Source organism: Lathamus discolor, chromosome 3, assembly GCF_037157495.1.
Source record: "Lathamus discolor isolate bLatDis1 chromosome 3, bLatDis1.hap1, whole genome shotgun sequence".
Taxonomy (NCBI): domain Eukaryota; kingdom Metazoa; phylum Chordata; class Aves; order Psittaciformes; family Psittacidae; genus Lathamus; species Lathamus discolor.
Window position 1 is genome coordinate 2,408,707 of NC_088886.1, and position 18,291 is coordinate 2,426,997.

General features: G+C 48.7%; 1 protein-coding gene and 1 long non-coding RNA gene across 4 annotated transcripts in view; one reads left to right on the plus strand and one right to left on the minus strand.

Annotated features, from left to right (window-relative positions):
* Positions 1-91: 91 nt before the first annotated feature.
* On the plus strand, positions 92-14,359 carry LOC136011401 (uncharacterized). 2 transcript variants are annotated; one of them, XR_010611364.1, is made up of 4 exons: positions 92-305; positions 2,017-2,147; positions 13,462-13,573; positions 13,917-14,359. It is a non-coding gene; the product is annotated as an uncharacterized LOC136011401 (long non-coding RNA). The 2 variants fall into 2 exon arrangements; XR_010611365.1 differs by having other exon boundaries at positions 14,062-14,359.
* LEPR (leptin receptor) overlaps positions 14,357-18,291 on the minus strand; it is a 38,686-nt gene continuing 34,751 nt past the window's right edge. For both annotated transcript variants that reach the window (XM_065673110.1, XM_065673109.1), the window contains exon 19: positions 14,357-17,328. In XM_065673110.1, the coding sequence (XP_065529182.1) occupies positions 16,504-17,328 (825 nt within the window). In that variant the 3' untranslated portion in view covers positions 14,357-16,503. The remainder of the gene's footprint in view (positions 17,329-18,291) is intronic.

The window sequence follows — 18,291 nt, forward strand, 5'->3', positions numbered from 1 at the left end:
CGCCGGCCCCTGTGGGCGCGGGGCGGGCTCGCCTCAGCGCCCGCTGCCCGCCCGCCGGGCGGGGCGGCCGGAGGGGCGGCCATGGGGCGGGCCGGACCCGCGGCCCGGTAGACCCGCAGCGGCCGCCGGGAGAGCGCTGTGGAAGCGGCGGGCCTGGCCCGGGCGGGAGCCTGGGCCCAGCGCTGCTCGCTGCGGGAGCCATGAGGGGGCATCCCCCGCGCCTCAGCCTTCCGGGACGGGCAGGCACCCTCGGGGCCTCGCTGAGCGGGTTTGGGCAGCAGCCGTGCTGCTGCAGGGTGCCCAGGGTAAGGCAAGAAGCCGGTTTATTATCGCTGCATCAACAGGGGCAGAGCGGGGACTGTTCAGTGTGGAGAGAAGGCTCAGGGGGGACCTGATGGCTCCCTACAAGTGCCTGACAGGAGGATGGAGCCAGGAGGGGCTGGGCTCTGCTCCCAGGGCACAAGGGATGGGACAAGAGGAACCGGCCTCAAGCTGCCCCAGGGCAGGTTTAGATGGAGCTGAGGAACAATTCCTGCCCCAGAGGGTGCTCAGGCATTGGAACAGGCTGCCCAGGGCAGGGCTGCAGGCACCGGCCCTGCAAGTGCTCACACAGCGTGGAGACGAGGCCTCAGTGCCATGGGGCAGGGGTGGCCTTGGCAGGGCTGGGCACGGATGGACTTTGTGATCTCAAAGGTCTTTTCCAACCCGGTCCATTCTGTGATTCATGGAGCTTTGAGGAGCTGCCGTACAAAACACTGCCCTCCGCACCCAAAGGAAGGCATAGAGCATACCACAGCCTGACAGAGGAGCCACTGGAAGGTATTTAGGCACCAACACACACCTGAGCCACTGGCGTAACCTGGCCATGCTGGCCAACACTCAGCTGCTTCTCTTACATGTGTTAGAGCAAAACGCTCACCTCAGCACGCTAAAGCTGCTGCATGGTCTCACCATCCAGAAACACCCATGATGTGGAAGATAACTCATTTTATATGGTTTTGTAGGAGCTTCTGTTTGATCCCAGCGGCGATGAGCGTGTTTGATGTCTCCATCAAAAGCCAAGTTACTGGAGTAACGATGTGAAGGACTTAATTCACAATTTAAAAGAGGACGTTTCTAGTCTCTGTGGCCGCAGAGCAGCCTTTTAAAGCTTTATAAAGCCTTTTAAAAGCTTAATGAACCCTCTCCAAGTGCCAAAACCTCAGAATCCTGAATGCAACATAAAATGTATTCATTATGGAACTGTTTAAATTAAGAGTTAAACTCTTTATTTGTGGATGACACAGAGACCCTTGGTTAATGACCACAGCCTCTGAAAACCGAACACAAGGCTGCTGTGTTGTAACTTCGCTCAAGTACCACCCCATAGCCTAGTATCCCACCTGCCCCCCGTACTGACCATACCAGATCCAGATAAACCACTCTTTATGCAGTGCAGTGTAAAGGAACAATATTGAATGAAAGTTTTGTACCATATAATCATAAAGAGAGGGGGGGGAAAGGCTGTAGAGCTGTTCAGTTACGTTGTGGTAAAGCTAAGAGCTGATAACTGCTTGACGGAGTTCTATAATATAGAGAAGTTTCCTTCTGCATACACAATACAGAAAACTAATTATGAATAAATTATAATTTTCCCTTCTCTCAAATAAGGGCAAATTTATCTCTGTGCATGTAGTGTAAAGCAAGTGTCAGGCTGCTAATAGTTGTAATTCAAATGACGATGTGGGTATATACTGTGTTGCCTTCATTACTTCATATTGCAATGAAGAAAAGCAGCCTCCATGGATACATGATGCTGTAGTGCCAGAGTTGTTAAAGCAGCTGAAAAGCAGTCTCTGCAATGTTTTGCACTGTTACAACTTATCACCTCATCCTTTCCTTCGCCAGCTAAAGACCTCTCCAGACATGTACTAGCCCATCCCAAAGTCCCCAAAAAGAAAGATTTGCACCACTAGCTTGGATACCTTTTACCAATGTCATGGTTGGATGTGTGACTATGCTTATGTTTGGTTACAGGAGCTGAACTTCGTCGTCTCACACTAAAGCAAGGCGCCAGGGGCTGAGGTTGGGCAGGAAGAGGAGCTCACCTTGCAGAGCAACCAGCAAGGCTTTTGCCCCTGTGAGCACATCCAGTCCTGCAGAAGAAGGTAACTTAGTGCCATACCTTTACTGAGCAGCTCTCCTGGGATGGTTCACCCTGGTGCAAAGCAGCAGCAGCCAAAGCAGCCTGTGTGGCAGTGTCTGCAGGCACCCTCCTTGGAATGGGGCTGTGAGCCTCTGCAACCCTGCTCAGGGTGGCACTGTGGGTCTGAATGCACTGGGGTGGCTCACAGCCCCATACACTGACAAGGATGGACACAGACCAATCCTGCCCCAAGCCTCACCCTTGGGTAGAACACCTTCAGTTTTGTCATGTGAAGGATGTTCTTTTGGGAAAGAATAAGGCACATGGGTCCCAATTGCCTCCAGAAGAGGCAAGCTGGACCAGCACCAGACCTGGTCTGACCTGTACTTCATAGGCTTTTAATTTCACCAGTTTCCTGCTGCTCAGCCCTGTGTATCTGACTAAAGCCTCTCTCCCAAAGTCTCCCATCCTGGGTCAGGAGGTAGGTCAGAGAACGCACCACTTAGCAGAATGCTCCTCCTCTGGTTGCTCATTGCCAGCAGTAAAATATGTACTTAACACCCCAATTTGAACTTGACTGACCTCAGCTTTCAAGCAGCGGTTCTTACGCCTTCCCCTGCTAAACCAAACACTTGGAGTATTTGACATGCTAATAAAGTCACTGCTTAATCCACTGTTTGATAAGCCAAGTAGATCCAGCTCTCCACATTGATTATACATGGCATTTTCTTCTCTCTTTACACATTTTTACAATTTTTCTAGGCCTCTCTAAACATGCCAATCCCTTTCCCAAAATTTGGGTTGCAGAACCATTTGTAGCATTTCAGAAGCAGGAAGGAGCAGTGAGTAGAAGCAAGGTGATCCCCTTCCTCCATGAATGCTGCCTTGGTCAGAGAGTCGTGTAAGAAATCTGATGTACAAGGATGCTCAGCTTGTTAGGTTCAGCAGCTCTTCTCTGGATTCTAGATGAAATCTCTGTGGCTTAGGCTGACAAATCCCCAGTTGTTGCGTGTGGAGCCTTTTGTAGAGCTGTTTCTTATCTATAAGCACCACACACTTATGACAGGAAACCCTTATCTTCTAGGCTACAAGGCCAGGAAAACTAACACCTTGCTCTTAGTGCCCCCCAGCCCTCAGGCAGCACATACTATCTTTTAACTCCCTGGCAATAAGGAATAGCAGTAATCCTGATACAGCCAACTATTCACAAACACTGATGAGGTTCCAAAGCCTAACAACAGACAGAAGTGCTTCACCCTGACAGGAGGACCTGGTTGTACTGCTGCGTGGTAGCTTGCTGCAGCAGTAGCCTCAAATGATCCTCCTCTCCTCACAGCCCTCTGACATCCTCTTGGAAACAAAAACACTGGTAGCAAAGGCTGATACAGGGAGGATGAGATGAAGAAACTCCTTCAAGCTCATCCTGTGATCATATCACAGGCTGTGTAATTCTTATCTTCCTCAGCTGAATCTGCCAAGTCAACTTCAAGAAGTCATCCATGGCATTATGTTCCACCGACCCAAAGCACTCATGATCTGCGCTAGAACTGAACACTGTAAGCTGCAAAGCTTCCTGCTCTTGCACTGCTGGACCAATATTTACCAAATACCAGCCATGCGCACAGACTTCTCGCTATCGGCAAGCTCTAAACATCCAAAAGGACTGAATTCCCATGAATGTGACTGATATCCTGCCAGCCTTGTGAAGAGGTTGTGACTTACAGTCACCAATACTGTTTAATTAGTGCTGTTGTCATCTGTAACTCTCAAACATGCAATAGTCAGGCAAACCCTGTATTCCCACTTGTGCCACATCACAGAATCACAGAATCACAGAATCCCAAGGGTTGGAAGGGACCTAAAAAGATCATCTAGTCCAACCCCCCTGCAAGAGCAGGGTAACCTACAGTACATCACACAGGAACTTGTCCAGGCGGGCCTTGAATATCTCCAACATAGGAGACTCCACAACCCCCCTGGGCAACCTGTTCCAGTGCTCTGTCACTCTTACAGTAAAGAAGTTTTTCCTGATGTTCACATGGAACCTCCTATGCTCCAGTTTACACCCACTGCCCCTTGTCCTATCACTGGATATCACTGAAAAAAGCCTAGCTCCATCATCCTGACACCTACCCTTCACATATTTGTAAACATTGATGAGGTCACCCCTCAGTCTCCTCTTTTGCAAGCTAAAGAGACCCAGCTCCCTCAGCCTCTCCTCATAAGGGAGATGTTCCACTCCCTTAATCATCTTTGTGGCTCTGCGCTGGACTCCTTCAAGCAATTCCCTGTCCTTCTTGAACAGAGGGGCCCAGAACTGGACGCAATATTCCAGATGCGGCCTCACCAAGGCTGAGTAGAGGGGGAGGAGAACCTCTCTTGACCTACTAACCACTCCCTTTCTAATGCACCCTAAGATGCCATTTGCCTTCTTGGCCACAAGAGCACATTGCTGGCTCATGGTCATCCTCCTATCCACCAGGACCCCCAGGTCCCTTTCCCCTTCACTACTTTCCAGCAGGTCAACCCCCAACCTGTACTGGTACATGGGGTTGTTCTTCCCCAGATGCAAGACTCTACACTTGCCCTTGTTAAATTTCATCCAGTTTCTCCCCGCCCAACTCTCCAGCCTGTCCAGGTCTCGCTGAATGGCAGCACAGTCCTCTGGTGTGTCAGCCACTCCTCCCAGTTTTGTGTCATCAGCAAACTTGCTGAGGGTGCACTCAGTTCCCTCATCCAGGTCATTGATGAAAATATTAAACAGCACCGGTCCCAGCACCGACCCCTGAGGAACTCCACTAGTCACAGACCTCCAGCTAGATTCTGCGCCATTGACCACAACTCTCTGCCTTCTTCCTTTCAACCAGTTCTCGATCCACCTCACTACTTGATCGTCAAGCCCACACTTCCTCAGCTTATCTATGAGGATGCTGTGGGAGACAGTATCAAATGCCTTACTGAAATCAAGAAAAACTACATCTACCGCTCTACCATCATCCCTCCACCTAGTCACTTCCTCATAGAAGGCTATAAGGTTGGTCATACATGACTTCCCCCTCATAAAACCATGTTGGCTGTTCTTAATGACCCCCTCATCCTTGATATGCCTAGTGATGGAGTCAAGAATAAGTTGTTCCATCATCTTTCCAGGGATGGAGGTAAGGCTGACCGGTCTATAATTACCCGGGTCCTCCTTCTTGCCCTTCTTATAGATTGGTGTGACCTTTGCCATCCGCCAATCCTCAGGCACCTCGCCCATTTCCCACGACTTACCAAAGATGATGGAAAGTGGCCTAGCAATGACCTCCGCCAGCTCCCTCAGCACCCGTGGGTGCATTCCATCCGGACCCATCGATTTACAGATGTCCAGTTTGCATAGCTGATCCCTAACCCAATCCTCATCTACCAAAGCAAACTCCTCCTTTGTCCTGACTCCTTCTGGGGCTATAGAAATCCGGGGCCCTCGGGGAGAGTCTGCAGGAGTAAAGACAGAGGCAAAGAAGGCATTCAGCACCTCTGCCTTCTTTATATCCTCTGTCTCCAGGGTACCCACTTCGTTCAGCAGTGGGCCTATATTGCCTCTTGTTTTAGTTTTATTTGCTATGTATTTGAAGAAGCCCTTTCTATTGTCTTTAACCCGACTAGCAAGATTGAGTTCCAAGGAGGCCTTAGCTGTCCTAATTGCCTCCCTACATCCTCTAACAACTGTCCTATATTCCTCCCAAGCGGCCAGCCCCTCCTTCCATAATCCATAGATTCTCCTTTTCCACTTGAGTTTGCCCAGCAGCTCCTTGTTTAACCACGCCGGTCTCCTAGATCCCTTACTTGACTTCCTACTCATTGGGACACTCCGATCCTGAGCTTGGAAGAAGCGGTCCTTGAATGCTAACCAACTATCTTGAGCCCCTTTACCGCCTAGTACATCAGCTTAGCCAGTTCATGGCCAAACCTCCTCATTCCTGTGAGGCCACAGAGAAGCTGCCCAAAGGCCACCTCCAAGCACATCTCTCTGAAGGTGACATTCTTCGCAGCTTAGCACATATTGAGGCCAAGGCATGGAGATGAAGTCATTTTACTGGTAGTGATGAACTGGGCTCCTCCTCTCAGAAGGTAGGAGAGAGGCATCTGTTCTCATTCTCCAGAGTCACTTCACACTTAAACTTTTAATCCTGGGATCGCACAGCCTTCCATACAGGAGCTGGCAGGATAATACACTATGAGGCTTTGGATGCTTTCTGAAAGGGACAACCATTTCACTGAAATGGGGCTGTCTTCCTCCACTCCTGGACCTTCCCCTTACAAGGTCACATCCCCGTCAGTGGACAGACAGATGGTGAACACTTACGTGCCAATAATGCAGAGATGATGCACGAGTGGTCAGTAATGCGGCAACTCAGGGGCATTTCTGGATGCACTGTTCACAATGAGCTCTCATTTACCAGTCTGAGTGATGCTTTCCATCCTTTCCATGGATGGAAAAGGCTAAAAATTTCCAGGATGGAAAATTGCCTTCTTACCATTCCTGTCCCATTCTGGTGTGTGACTGCAGTTCTTCAGGCCTTCATCCTCTCTCAGCTGAACTACAGCAATGTGCAGCAGGTGGGAAGGAAGCTCAGGGCACATCAGAAACTCCAGCTGGTACCCAGGACATTGCATCGCATCACCCCAGCAGCTCCAGGAACCATCCTGGACTCAAGTTCCTCATAAAACAAAACCAAGTGCAGGGTCCTCACCTTCCAAATCCTCTGTGCTGCAAACCCACCATAGCCAAAAAAGCTGCTCAGTAAGATGCTGAGTATTGCCAACACCTCCATTACTGCTGGATGGTGGAGCTTTGAGGCCAGAAAGTAGAACTGTCTGAGGATCAAATCCAAGGATATAGAATGAACCAAGACATAGATATCATTCATAAATGTGTCACCAATTATTGCTCCATGTAAACTGTACCTTTCTTGGGCTCTACTTTCTCTACTGTAAAGAAAACAGAGCAATGTGCATTTAAAAAGGTGGGGGAAAGTCCCTCTTACCAATGGATGCTATTGCATCCATATTTTTTCCCTAAGGAGACAGAAAAACACTAACCTGGCAGATGTTACTCATTCTGCTTAATGCACTCATATTTTGGTGATAAATGTGGTAGGAGAGCTTGTACAGAATAGAATAAATGGCTTCAGTGAGGTACTGTCAAAACAGTAAGAAGAAGATGTGTTTCCCATTAAACTAGAGAGGGAGTAAAAGCAAATGTGTTTTGAATGAGGATGGCTGGTATTAGAGATGCTAAAACCATGGGGAAGTGAAGGGGAGCACAGCATTTACTCCACTGCCAAGAGAGAGGAAAATGGTTCTGTCTCTAAGGGGAAATGACTTCTCTCCCATCTCTTCTTTGTTGGTTGACCGGTTGAGGACCCACCACAAAGGACATCGCAAGCAGGAAGGTTTCGCAGATCCTGGGGTTCCTGTGCCCACCAGCATCCCCCAGCAGGCAGCACAGCCCCAGAGCTTCCACTGAGAAGCTGGTTCCTGTTCTGTGGTATTTCACACAGTCCTCTGGCTTTGTTCCCTTTCTTGGCATTCAAGCAGAGAAGGTGGCCAGTGCCTCCTGCATCATTGTCTTCCTTCCTCTGTGCCTTTGGTTCATCAATCCCGAACAGCTTTGTCATCTTCTTCCTCTTCCATGAAGGTCTTGGTACCAGAGAAAGGAATTCCGGGGAAAACTGATGGGAGGCTGCAGGCTGCCAGGAGATGAACAGAACAATATGGAAACCAGGGAGGAAATAAATGCCCTGAATACCCTGAGATCAATGAATTAATTCATTCTCCAGGATTAATGAGTGCTTGTGCTCCCTCCTCTGTCCTTCCACTGCAGCTGAATATATACACTGCAGCTCATATATATCAAATAGAGGGGAATTAAGTGGGGTATAACAGATGCTTCTGTGCTCCTGGCATCAGGCAATGCAATTCACCCACCACATTTAACACCAGCAGTAGAATTGTTGCTTTCAAGAGCTGAGGGAAGACAGACTGAGCAGGAGGGACAAGGTGCAGGGCAGGCATTTCATCCCTCCTTAGCATCCTGGTAGCATTAGAAACCTGTTTGGGATAAGTGCACGGAACAGTGAGCTGTGCTGTGAAGGGGACACTTGCCGTCCCTTCAGTTCATTGGGAGGCTGTTTGTAAGTCCTTTTCCTCACAAGTGGATGAGAAGACTGCTATTGATTCCCAAATCAGGCACATAGAGAGATAAATCCAGCAATCCAGACAGCCCCACCACCCAGACTGGCTTCCTTAGAAAAGACCAGCTGGTTTTCCATATGAAAAGAGCGGTAAAACCAAACCCCTGAAGCTTGTTCATTTTAAACCCCTCTAAAATACAATGGACTTCTTAAAAACGGGAATTTCTCATTTCTAACCCAGCATGCAGGTGTAGCCTGCAGTGGTCCGGACATCAGGAGGTGGGAAGCAGTGGTGGCATGAAAGGCTTTGTCACAGCATAAAGCCAGTGGGGATTACTCTGTGGATGTGTTCTTCTTATGGAATAAGTTTGAAAACCAGAACATTCTGCTTAAAGACAAGAGTATTTCAGTGCAGAAGTAGCACTGCAGCACTTGCAGGGAGGTGAGGTTGAGATGACGCAGACTCCTGGTTTTCTCTATAGACTGGGCTTTAGGGAATGGGGGAATTCTGAGCCCTGGGACAGCTGTAAAATGAACGGGAAAACCCCAGCAGGAAGGTGGATTTTGCGCCTTGTTTGGAATTGGTTTTAGCAGGGAGAGCAGAACAAAGCAGGGCTTTTTCCAGGCAGAGCTCAGAGAAGGAAGGACGCGTCTGTCACTTGGAGCGCTGCAGCTCTCACACGCTGCTCCGTGCAGGCGCTTCCCTCCTCTTCCTCCCCCTCAACCACCCAGTACCGACTGACAGGGCTGTCAGACACGGCACTGATTGACTGCACAGAGCCCCTCATGAGCATCCCAACCCCTGCGAGGGTCAGAGAGGGAAACGGAGCTCAAGGGCAGAGCTGGCACGCAGGGAAACAGGCTCTGAATAACTCCCATCCTCACAGCGAGCACTCACTGGCGCGCGCCCAGTGCTGATGCATCCAGCCCAGTTTACAGAGCTGTGGGAGGGAGGCCTGGCCTGGCGGCTCCATGTGGATGAATCCCGTGAAAGTACAGCCACTAACAATGTTTTTCAGCTCTTCGCTTGCATAAGAGCTGAGGCTGGAAGGGCCCTGTAGCTATCTGATGAGAGCGCCTGCCAAAGTTCCGTCGGATAAACTGATCTGATCACAAGTCATACACGAAACAGACAGAAGAAATGAAGTCCTGACATCACAAAATCCAGCATTTCCTAACAAATGAAGAATGAGAGTTATAAAGTGCCAGGAATCCAGCCACTTCATTTAATTAAGCATCAACATTTTACATGGAATAGAAAAACAGGTTTACTTTGAAACAAGTCCTAAAGGCTCAGACAGGTTTAACATCATTTACCCTCAACAAATAGCTACAACCACAGATTTCTATGAAGATTCAACCCATTCTCTCAAATGGCCTTTTGCTTCCCACATGTGTTGTGGAAATCCCAAGTGATGATTCCTGCACCACCAGTTCTCCGTTATTATACCTTATTCAGGTATCAGATCCCAACTGGACACAGCCCTGGGCAGCCTGCCCTTGCTGACCCGGCTTTAAGCATGGGGTTGGACTAAACAGCGTCCAGAAGTCCCTCCCCACCTCTGTTATTCCGTGATTCTGTTCACACAGTACTATTCCTGTCAGGATACTTCCAAATCCCCCACCCAAGCTGGATATATGCTCACCCAAATGGTTTATTCTGCACACCATTTCCTTATAGCTGCTTAGGGAAGATCACCAAGAGAGCTAAAAAACCCCGCCAGCTATTGCACTGTATGAGATTTATGCCTGGTTTGTCCTAACACAGACCTCACCATTCCTCCAGGCAGACTTCCAAGCCTCCATCCCAGGGTGCTGGGGACAGTAATGCTTTCCCTGGATCAGCTCCAATGGCAGTAACTGGAGGAGACACATCCCAGTGATTGCCAGGCAGGTCCATCACAATGAGAGAGAGCTGAGCTGAAGCCAGCCCAGAGACTGGGATCAAAAGGGACCATGTAAAGCTGTGATAGAAACACAAACACCAACCAGCACAACCCACAGGAGGGCTGAAATTAGAGCCCCTGAGGCAGGGCCTGTGGGGCATGGCCCAGGTGAGGCTGGTCAGGGCTCTCCACTTCTCACATTGCAAAAGGATTTACTCTCTTTTCCCACCAAGAAAAACAAGGAGAACCACAGCAGAGGCACTGTGCAGGGAGCAGGAGGCACATACAGCATTCACCCACCTTTTGCACTGCTGCACGGGAGAAAATGGAAGCTTCTTCCAGACTTCAGCCTCCCTTTCCCAGTCTCAATCTGCAAGTCTGAGTCTAGGTGAATGCCTGTGACCTGGCCTGTGAAATTCCTCTTGGTTGGAAGTCCTTAAGGCATCTGGATGACAGGTCCCTGCTACTTCACACTTCTCTTCAGCTCTCCATGTGTTCTGAGCAGAATGGATGGCTCCAAACTGCCTAAGGGCTACAATAGAGCTGTACAATGCAGTGGTTTCCCTGAGACAAATTCAGCACATGATGAACATTCCCTCCACGCTGGCCTGTAGCACTCCCATGCTTCTCATCCTTCTTCCCAGTTGTTCATCTTGGCTGATGACATCATTCCCCTTAGGAATCACAGTCTTTCTCTGATTTGAGTCAACCTTCTGCTTTTCCTTTTCCAGGTCACTATACTTGGTAAATAGGGCACAGAGCAGTTGTAGCTGTCTGCTGTGAGCCGTGTCCTCCGGCTGGCTCAGAGCTGCGTGCAGCACCCAGTCCCATCTCTCACAATGTTCTTTATAAGGCAGTTTTCTTCACTCCTTCTCATCTCCTTTATTGTCATTGCCTCTGCTTGCACACACAGAGAAACCCACAACGGCAGAGTGCAGACCAAGGAAGCTGCATCTCATGCACCAGCACCCTCAGCAACCCACAGCCACTGACAGCAGGGCTGTGGACACACAGCGTTTGCACAGTGGTGTTGGCTGTTGAAGCCCAAACACCTTCCCTGAGGACACTGCTCTGTGTCAGCCCCATGAGCAACCCTGAGCAGCAGCTCCTGGTCCATCAATAACACTAGCTGAAGGAGGCAGCTACGTGATCTGTAGGGTTATCATATCATAGAATCCCAGATTGGTTTGTGTTGAAAGGGACATTAAAGCTCATCCAGTTCCAGCCCCCTGCCATGGGGGTTTGCCCTCTCGAGGTTTCCTGCAGCCCCTTCAGGCACTGGAGCTGCTCTCAGGTCTCCCCTTCAGGAGCCTTCTCTTCTCCAGGCTGACCCAGCCCAGCTCTCTCAGCCTTCTGGGCTCAAGTGCGCACTGGTGGGTCATTCCCACTGATCAGAGAAAGAGCAAAGGGGACCCACAGTTATAAGAAGCAAATAAAATGATGTCTTTTCAGAGCCCATTCCCAAATCCCACAGATTGAAACCAAAAGAAACCCCCAAGCCCCCGCCTGGGGAGGAGCAGCTCCTCAGCTGGTGTTTTCATGGCCCACCACCAAAGCAGAGGGATGACAAGCTGTTCCAGCAAAACAGCATCAGGTTCTGCAGCTCCCTTCTGACATTAGGCAGGCAGAAGACTAAATAATTATGTCGGTGCCAGGCTCTTCTGGCCCAGATCTTTAATCATCATTTAAAGCTTGAAATAAGGCTCCAAGTGTTTCCTTCCAGCACAGGTTGCAGCCAGAGTCTGCGGCTCCCAGCACTGCCAGCTTTGATTTGGGAGAATTAGCAGTGAGGCTGTTCGTGGCTTCCCCATTACACCCATTCTGCTTCCCATCACACCAGAGGCTTGTGACAAGCTGCTGGTTTCAATGCTGATTTTCTCTCTACAAGTAGGAGCAGAAGGTTCCTTGGTTGGTGCCAGTCCTCAGTGCTGTGCTCACGTTTGAAGGCATAAATAGATGGTTTTAAAGTCATTTTGGTGATAGGAAAAGGGCTTCATCTGCAAGCAGATTGGACCCATCCAGGGCCATGTAAAGAGGTGCTGCACCTTGCTGGTGACAGGAAAGGCAGGACAAGACACTTCATTACAGCCAGACTACAAAGAGAGGTGTGACCTTTATCACACACAGGCTCCACACAGCCCAGAGACCTCCCTGTCCATGGCTTTCCATCGACATGAAAAGCCCCCCCAGGATCTCCTTTCCTTCATCTCTCTTCATCATTTGTTTTCCCATTCATTCCCCAGCAGCAGGACACCGCGTTATTTCCTAAGCCATCAAGAGTGACTTTCAGCTCTCCTGAAGAGAGGTTCTCAGTGTCTCTCCCTGCATTGCTGATGACAGCCCTTGCATAAGCAGCTCCTGATGGGTTCTAATTAGAGCCTCACACAGACAATTCACTTTGCCTTTGTTTAGCATAATTAGTGAACAGAAGGACACCTGCCAAACCCAAGTGGGACTCCAGCCCTGAAGGTGCTGCCGTTTCCAGTTTGGCTCTTATGGAAGGGGGGTTGTTCTTGTGGGTGCTACTGGTGCTCCCAAAGCTGTGTGCCAGCAGTGCAGTGCTCTGCTGGGAGAGCCACAACCCTGCCACTGAGGCTTTGGGAATGCAGCCGTCCAGAGGAGGCCACGGAGATGCTGTGAGCTCTGCTCTGGGGTTGAAACTGGATGAGCTTTAAGGTCCCTTCCAACCCAAACCAGTCTTTGTTTCTATAGCTGTGCCTGAGAAGGGGTTGTGCTGCAGGTGTAATTGCTGTGCAGCATTCAGAACTCCTGTACACTTCAGAATGACATATCTACCCTTAAAAACCAGTGCTCAAACTACTGCCACAAGCAGAACTCCGCTGCCATGGATGGAGTGTGTCTCCAGTACATAGAGGGGGAACTGGGTTTTGAGCATCCACCCACCCCAATCCAATCCTGAACACAAGGAAGCAGCTCAGCACTGGCCAGGCGCACACTGCTCCAGCCCTTTCCATGCAACAGAGCACCAGACAGGGAAAGCCACGCTCCAACATCAACCTTGCAGAGTGCCTCTGCCCAGGCACCATCCCCTGCACCCAGGAATAAGCAAATGTGGTTTGGCTCCTGTGTAAATCAAGTGCATCAGCTGCCCAGCAAAAGGAGGCTGCTGTGAACATGGAATGAACCAGTTACCCAGCATGATGTGGGAACTACTTGGCTTTGTTAAACAAGGGAATGACCTGAAGCTGAGGGTTAAAATACGTGAGGAAAGCATGTGGTAACTCACCGCAGCTCTTCACTCCCTTTCCCAAAGGCAGACACTGCCCACAGGAGCCGAAACTGTAATTGGAGCCTGGGAAAGGGCAGGCAGCAGCAGATGGTGGATTCAGGATATGCAGATTTTGGCTTTCTACAAGAGCAGAGAGGTAAGGAGCAGACTGAGTGTCCATTCCACAGGAATGCAAATGCCAGACTGGAAGCCTGCTCCAGGAAGTGCTTTATTGAACAAACCCACACAGCTGTATCCTGCCCTTCCTGCTGTCAGGACCGGGTTCACCTGCACTGTCAGACACTGGGATTGGGGATACGGCCTGGAGTCTGCTTCAGGAAAGGCAGAACTACCCAAGGGATTAAATTGCTTGATTCCACAGTAATTACACTTAAAACCTTTTGGTTTTGCTGAAGCACAAGGGATCAGGTAACATTTGCAGTATTTCTTACGTGGACAGCAGGGGTTTTGTAAATACCAGGTCAATTTGTGTGTCTAAGGAGCACCACTGGCACTGGCCATGATAACCCCACAGTGAGATGGCAGAGGCACCCAGGAGGACAGGCCAGGCTTCCAGAGGTGGGAATAGCTGGATATCCACCCGCTTCCCTAAGGGAGACATTCTGCACTGCTTTGTTAATACAGAATCCTCCAGCACAGCTGAGGAACACCAAGGCTGTGAACGCTCTTCTCCCATTAGCTCAGAGGCACATCAGAGTCCTGCGTGATGGGGGAGAGATGAACTCCTGCCTCTTCCCAGGAAAGACTTCCCTGGTTCTGATCATTCCTGTGGTTCATGGTCCTCCTGTCCTCACAGAGGCACTGGATAAGGATTTGGTATGGTAAAATCAATGCGAGCTTTTAATTTCTTGGAGATTGATGTTCTTCAAACACAACCAAGTATCTTTTCTGGACACTGCAATTAAAGAAAGCTCAAACCTGATGGTGAACCCCACATTTATTCTTGCAGTCTCCAGCTCTCACACAACTATGTTTCAGTGGCTCCCATTACTCTGCACCCCAGGCTAGCAAGAGGAGAAGGCTGATGTGCCCAGATCCAGGACTTCCACCCCAAATTTGGTTACACCACAAGGGATCCCCTGTGGCATTAGCTGGCACAGTGTGGGGGCAGCCAAGCTACACCAGCCTCCCCACACCTTCAGGGGATGCTGGATCCGGTGGACAAGCCATCAGGAGAGGCAGAATCCAGCACCTGATCCCATTCCCAGGGGAATCATGGGACCACAGAGGTTGCATCAGGTCAGATTCACATGCCAGCAGGAGGGAAGTTCTGTTCTGAGATGAGTTCCAAGCTCAGCATTCACCTGGGTGCCGACCACAGCTTTGCTGCTGGGACTCTTCAGGAACCTTCTGGTTTGTCCCCGCAGCTTCCAAGCCTATTTTCAAGTGACAACGATGTCTGGTCACTCACACAAAAGAGGTTTTAATCCCACACAACAGCTCCAGAACAAGTACATTGGATCTGTGTCACATTCAGTAAGAGCAGTGGGGGCTTTGGAAAAGTTCAGCTTAACTCCAAAGTGCAGACACACACTTGCTGTGGTCCCTTCTGCTCCTTAGGATTTCTTACCACTAATACTCAGTGTTTCCACGCCTCTCCTACCATGTACCATCATTGCTGGGGTTTGCCCTTTTGGGTTTAAGTACCTATGTAAGTTTTCCATGAATTTAGCTTTGGAATACAGAATATATTCATCTTCCTTAGCTCCTCAAAATAGCTCTTTAGTCTACAAAAATATTTACTATCAAGTAGAAAAAGATATACTTGGCTTTCCAACAAGTGTAGTTTCTTTACCTGCTCATCCCAGAAAATACATCTCAGATGCAAGATGCGGTTTTCCTCCCACCTGAAGCTTTCCAGCTGAGCAGCACACGGCTTGTGAAGGCAAAGTGATGTCTCCAAGTCCATGCAGACAGAACAGCTCACCACAGATCAAAAATACAGGATCAAACCACTGCCTTTGTCACTGCAGGCTCTTAGGAAAGGGGGTTGGAAATGATGTTAGCTTGGCAGCAGTACCATTTGTACTAGAATCCCATGCTCAACAACAAGAACATGGACATTTTACTTCCAAGTACATGGTTTTACCTGGATAACACCCCACAATTAAGGCAGCCACAAGAGTTTTGATTCTTTCCTCTGACCTCATGATGCTCTTTGATGCTGATGATGAGTATTTTCAATTCACTTTAAAAGAGATGCTCTAACAGCAGCCACAGGTTAGCTGTCCTTGATCAGGGCCTCCCTTCCAGCAGCTGAAACACAGTGTTCCCACTGCTTTTTCATGGGGACCATTTGTGTATTCACAAGCTCTGTTTAACCCACATGTCAGCTCAGCAATAAATACATCAGGATCTGGGAGGAAAAAAGCCTAACGATTATGTTTGGTATTTGTACAGTGCATCCATTTCCCACCAGCTTAAGTGTATCGTAGCCTGGAGTCTGCACCGCATCCAGGTCAACTCACCCTGTTGCACTCAGTGTCACAAATCGTTCCCAGGGAAATGACTCATTCCAGCTTTCCCTCCCAAAAAAACCACCTCACATGTACATATTTCAACCTCCATGTTAGCTCACTCCTTCCTGTCTCACCCTTGAGATCCCAAAGCAAACCCTAAACCAAGAACAATCTCTTTCAGGACAGTTTGCTGTGATGTTTGAGGAGAGAAGAAATGTGTGTGTGTGTATCTGTGCTGCCAACAGACACACTCTGCTATGGAAAACACAAGTCCATTGTGATCACATCCAGTCCTTTCACCTGAATGTCCATGGCATTGAGTCCAGTTCCAAGTGCAGTTCTTCACTGGAGTGCTCGCACATACACCTGACAGGCATTGACACAGAGATTATGGCACCAGAGGCTAGTTTGAACACAAACAAACCCCCAAAGCAAGGCCCCCCATTTGAAAAATAGGTGAAGAAATGGAACTTCTTCCTGCTAAAACCCTGGCACTCAAATACAGAACCAGTTACCCAGCTTCGAATCAGGAGAACTCCTGCAACAAGTCAGCAAAGGGAAACCAGGAGAACATACCAACCCCTGAAATACCATTAAGTGCATCAAGTCATGGCGTGGTGACTTCAGAGGTCTTCTCCGTGCTCTCCTGCACCTTTGCTGCAGTCATCTGGAACTGTGGCATGTATGGCATGATGACTTTGTACTGAAGGCTACTTTGGATAAAGGCATTTAAATGAGGTGGTGTGTGCTGCAGAACCCCCCCATCCTGGAGCAGATCCATTGCATGCAACTGACACATCACTCCAGAGCTGTCTGTTAAGAAAATGTCATTCTCCCTTTTTCCCAGTGACGTTATTCCCAGGTAACACAAGCTCTGCTCAGGGCTGTCTCCATCTGGGAAAGCATCATCATGATCTGAAGGCTCTGAAAATCCCTCTGAAGAGATGAGGGACAGGGAGAGAGTCTTGGGCTGCCTGATGGGAGCATCAGGGAGTACCAGAAATGCCCCGTTTCCCACCACCCAGGGGCTGCTTGAGAAGGAGCCTGTAGCTGAGGAGTCTTCAGCTAAGAGGCATCTATCAAAGCAACTTCTTGGCCTCACTTTGTGTTCATAAAGCCCACTTAATCTGGAGCTACTGAGGACAGTAGCGTATTTAATATCAGACTCCCCTGTCACTTCTGTACTGCTTTGGCCATTGTGGGAGCTCTCAGAGAAGCTGCTACTATGGAAATGGCTGCTGGAGCAAGCAGAGTCACGTGCAGAGTCTTGTGGTGTAAACATGGAATCAATGACTAAAAAGTCTTGAGAGTCTTCCTTTTTCAAGACTTCAGTGACAGTGATGTCTTCTAGCACTATTGCTGGTTCCAGAAGAAGAGGCTCAAATGACATTGCTTCGGGGTGCTTGATGAAAAGATGCTCAAAAGTTTCAGGCTAGAAGAGAAGATAGATTTTAATGCTCAGTCTTAGTTCAGGATTAAGCTATTAATGTAAAGAATCACAGACAAACCCTCCCATAGCTTTAGTATGAGCATATTGCTGAAAATCCTCTAAACCACATTGTCCTCTTCTCTTTATTTCTGTGTGTAAGTAAAGACCAAGGACAAGACAAAGACATGAGAAGCTGTTGGTGTGTCAAGTGCTGCAAAGCAAGTGTTCTGCTTACCCTGTATTAAGCGTACCCTTAAACATCCCTGGCTTCTTATTTAGGTTGTATAACCCATAGACTTCATCATTTACTTGTCAACTAAACGAACTTTCCCTGCTAGGATTATATATTTGGGGTCAAATTCAGCCTTTCTATAGCATTTTTAGAGCATTCTCATCAGAACAGGAGCTGTAGGTTAGAACTGCACAAAGAGAAACACACATTTATTTTGGAGAAACGTGTGCTTTACTACTACCTAGTATATATGCACATAAAACATACAACAGCATGAAGTGGGTCTCCTAGCTACAGAGGCGAATTCACTTGAAAACCTTGTATTTGCTAATGAATTCAAGGCAAACCAAATAGATAGAAACAGTTTCTGTGTGTATTAGCAAACCATGTTCTACAGCAGGAAAGCTGCCAAAACAACTAGAAACATGTCAAAATACTTAGACTAGTCTGCAATTATAGAAGAGTCTATACTACCTCTCCTAGCTTTAGTCTAGACTAGCTATTGGTAGCACCTATGCCCTCATTTGGCAAAGCTGATGAGCTGGTGTCTAACTGCTCTGGTACTTGCTGCTCACAAGTCCATCATCTTCCTACACTGAAACCAATCGTGCACTGGAATCTCTCCTCTTCAAAATGATGTCAGTAACTGCATATAACATTATCAGGCTACTGAAATAAGATGTCGGTTTCTACTATCTGTATACACCAGGCTGTAATAATCGTAACTGGTATTG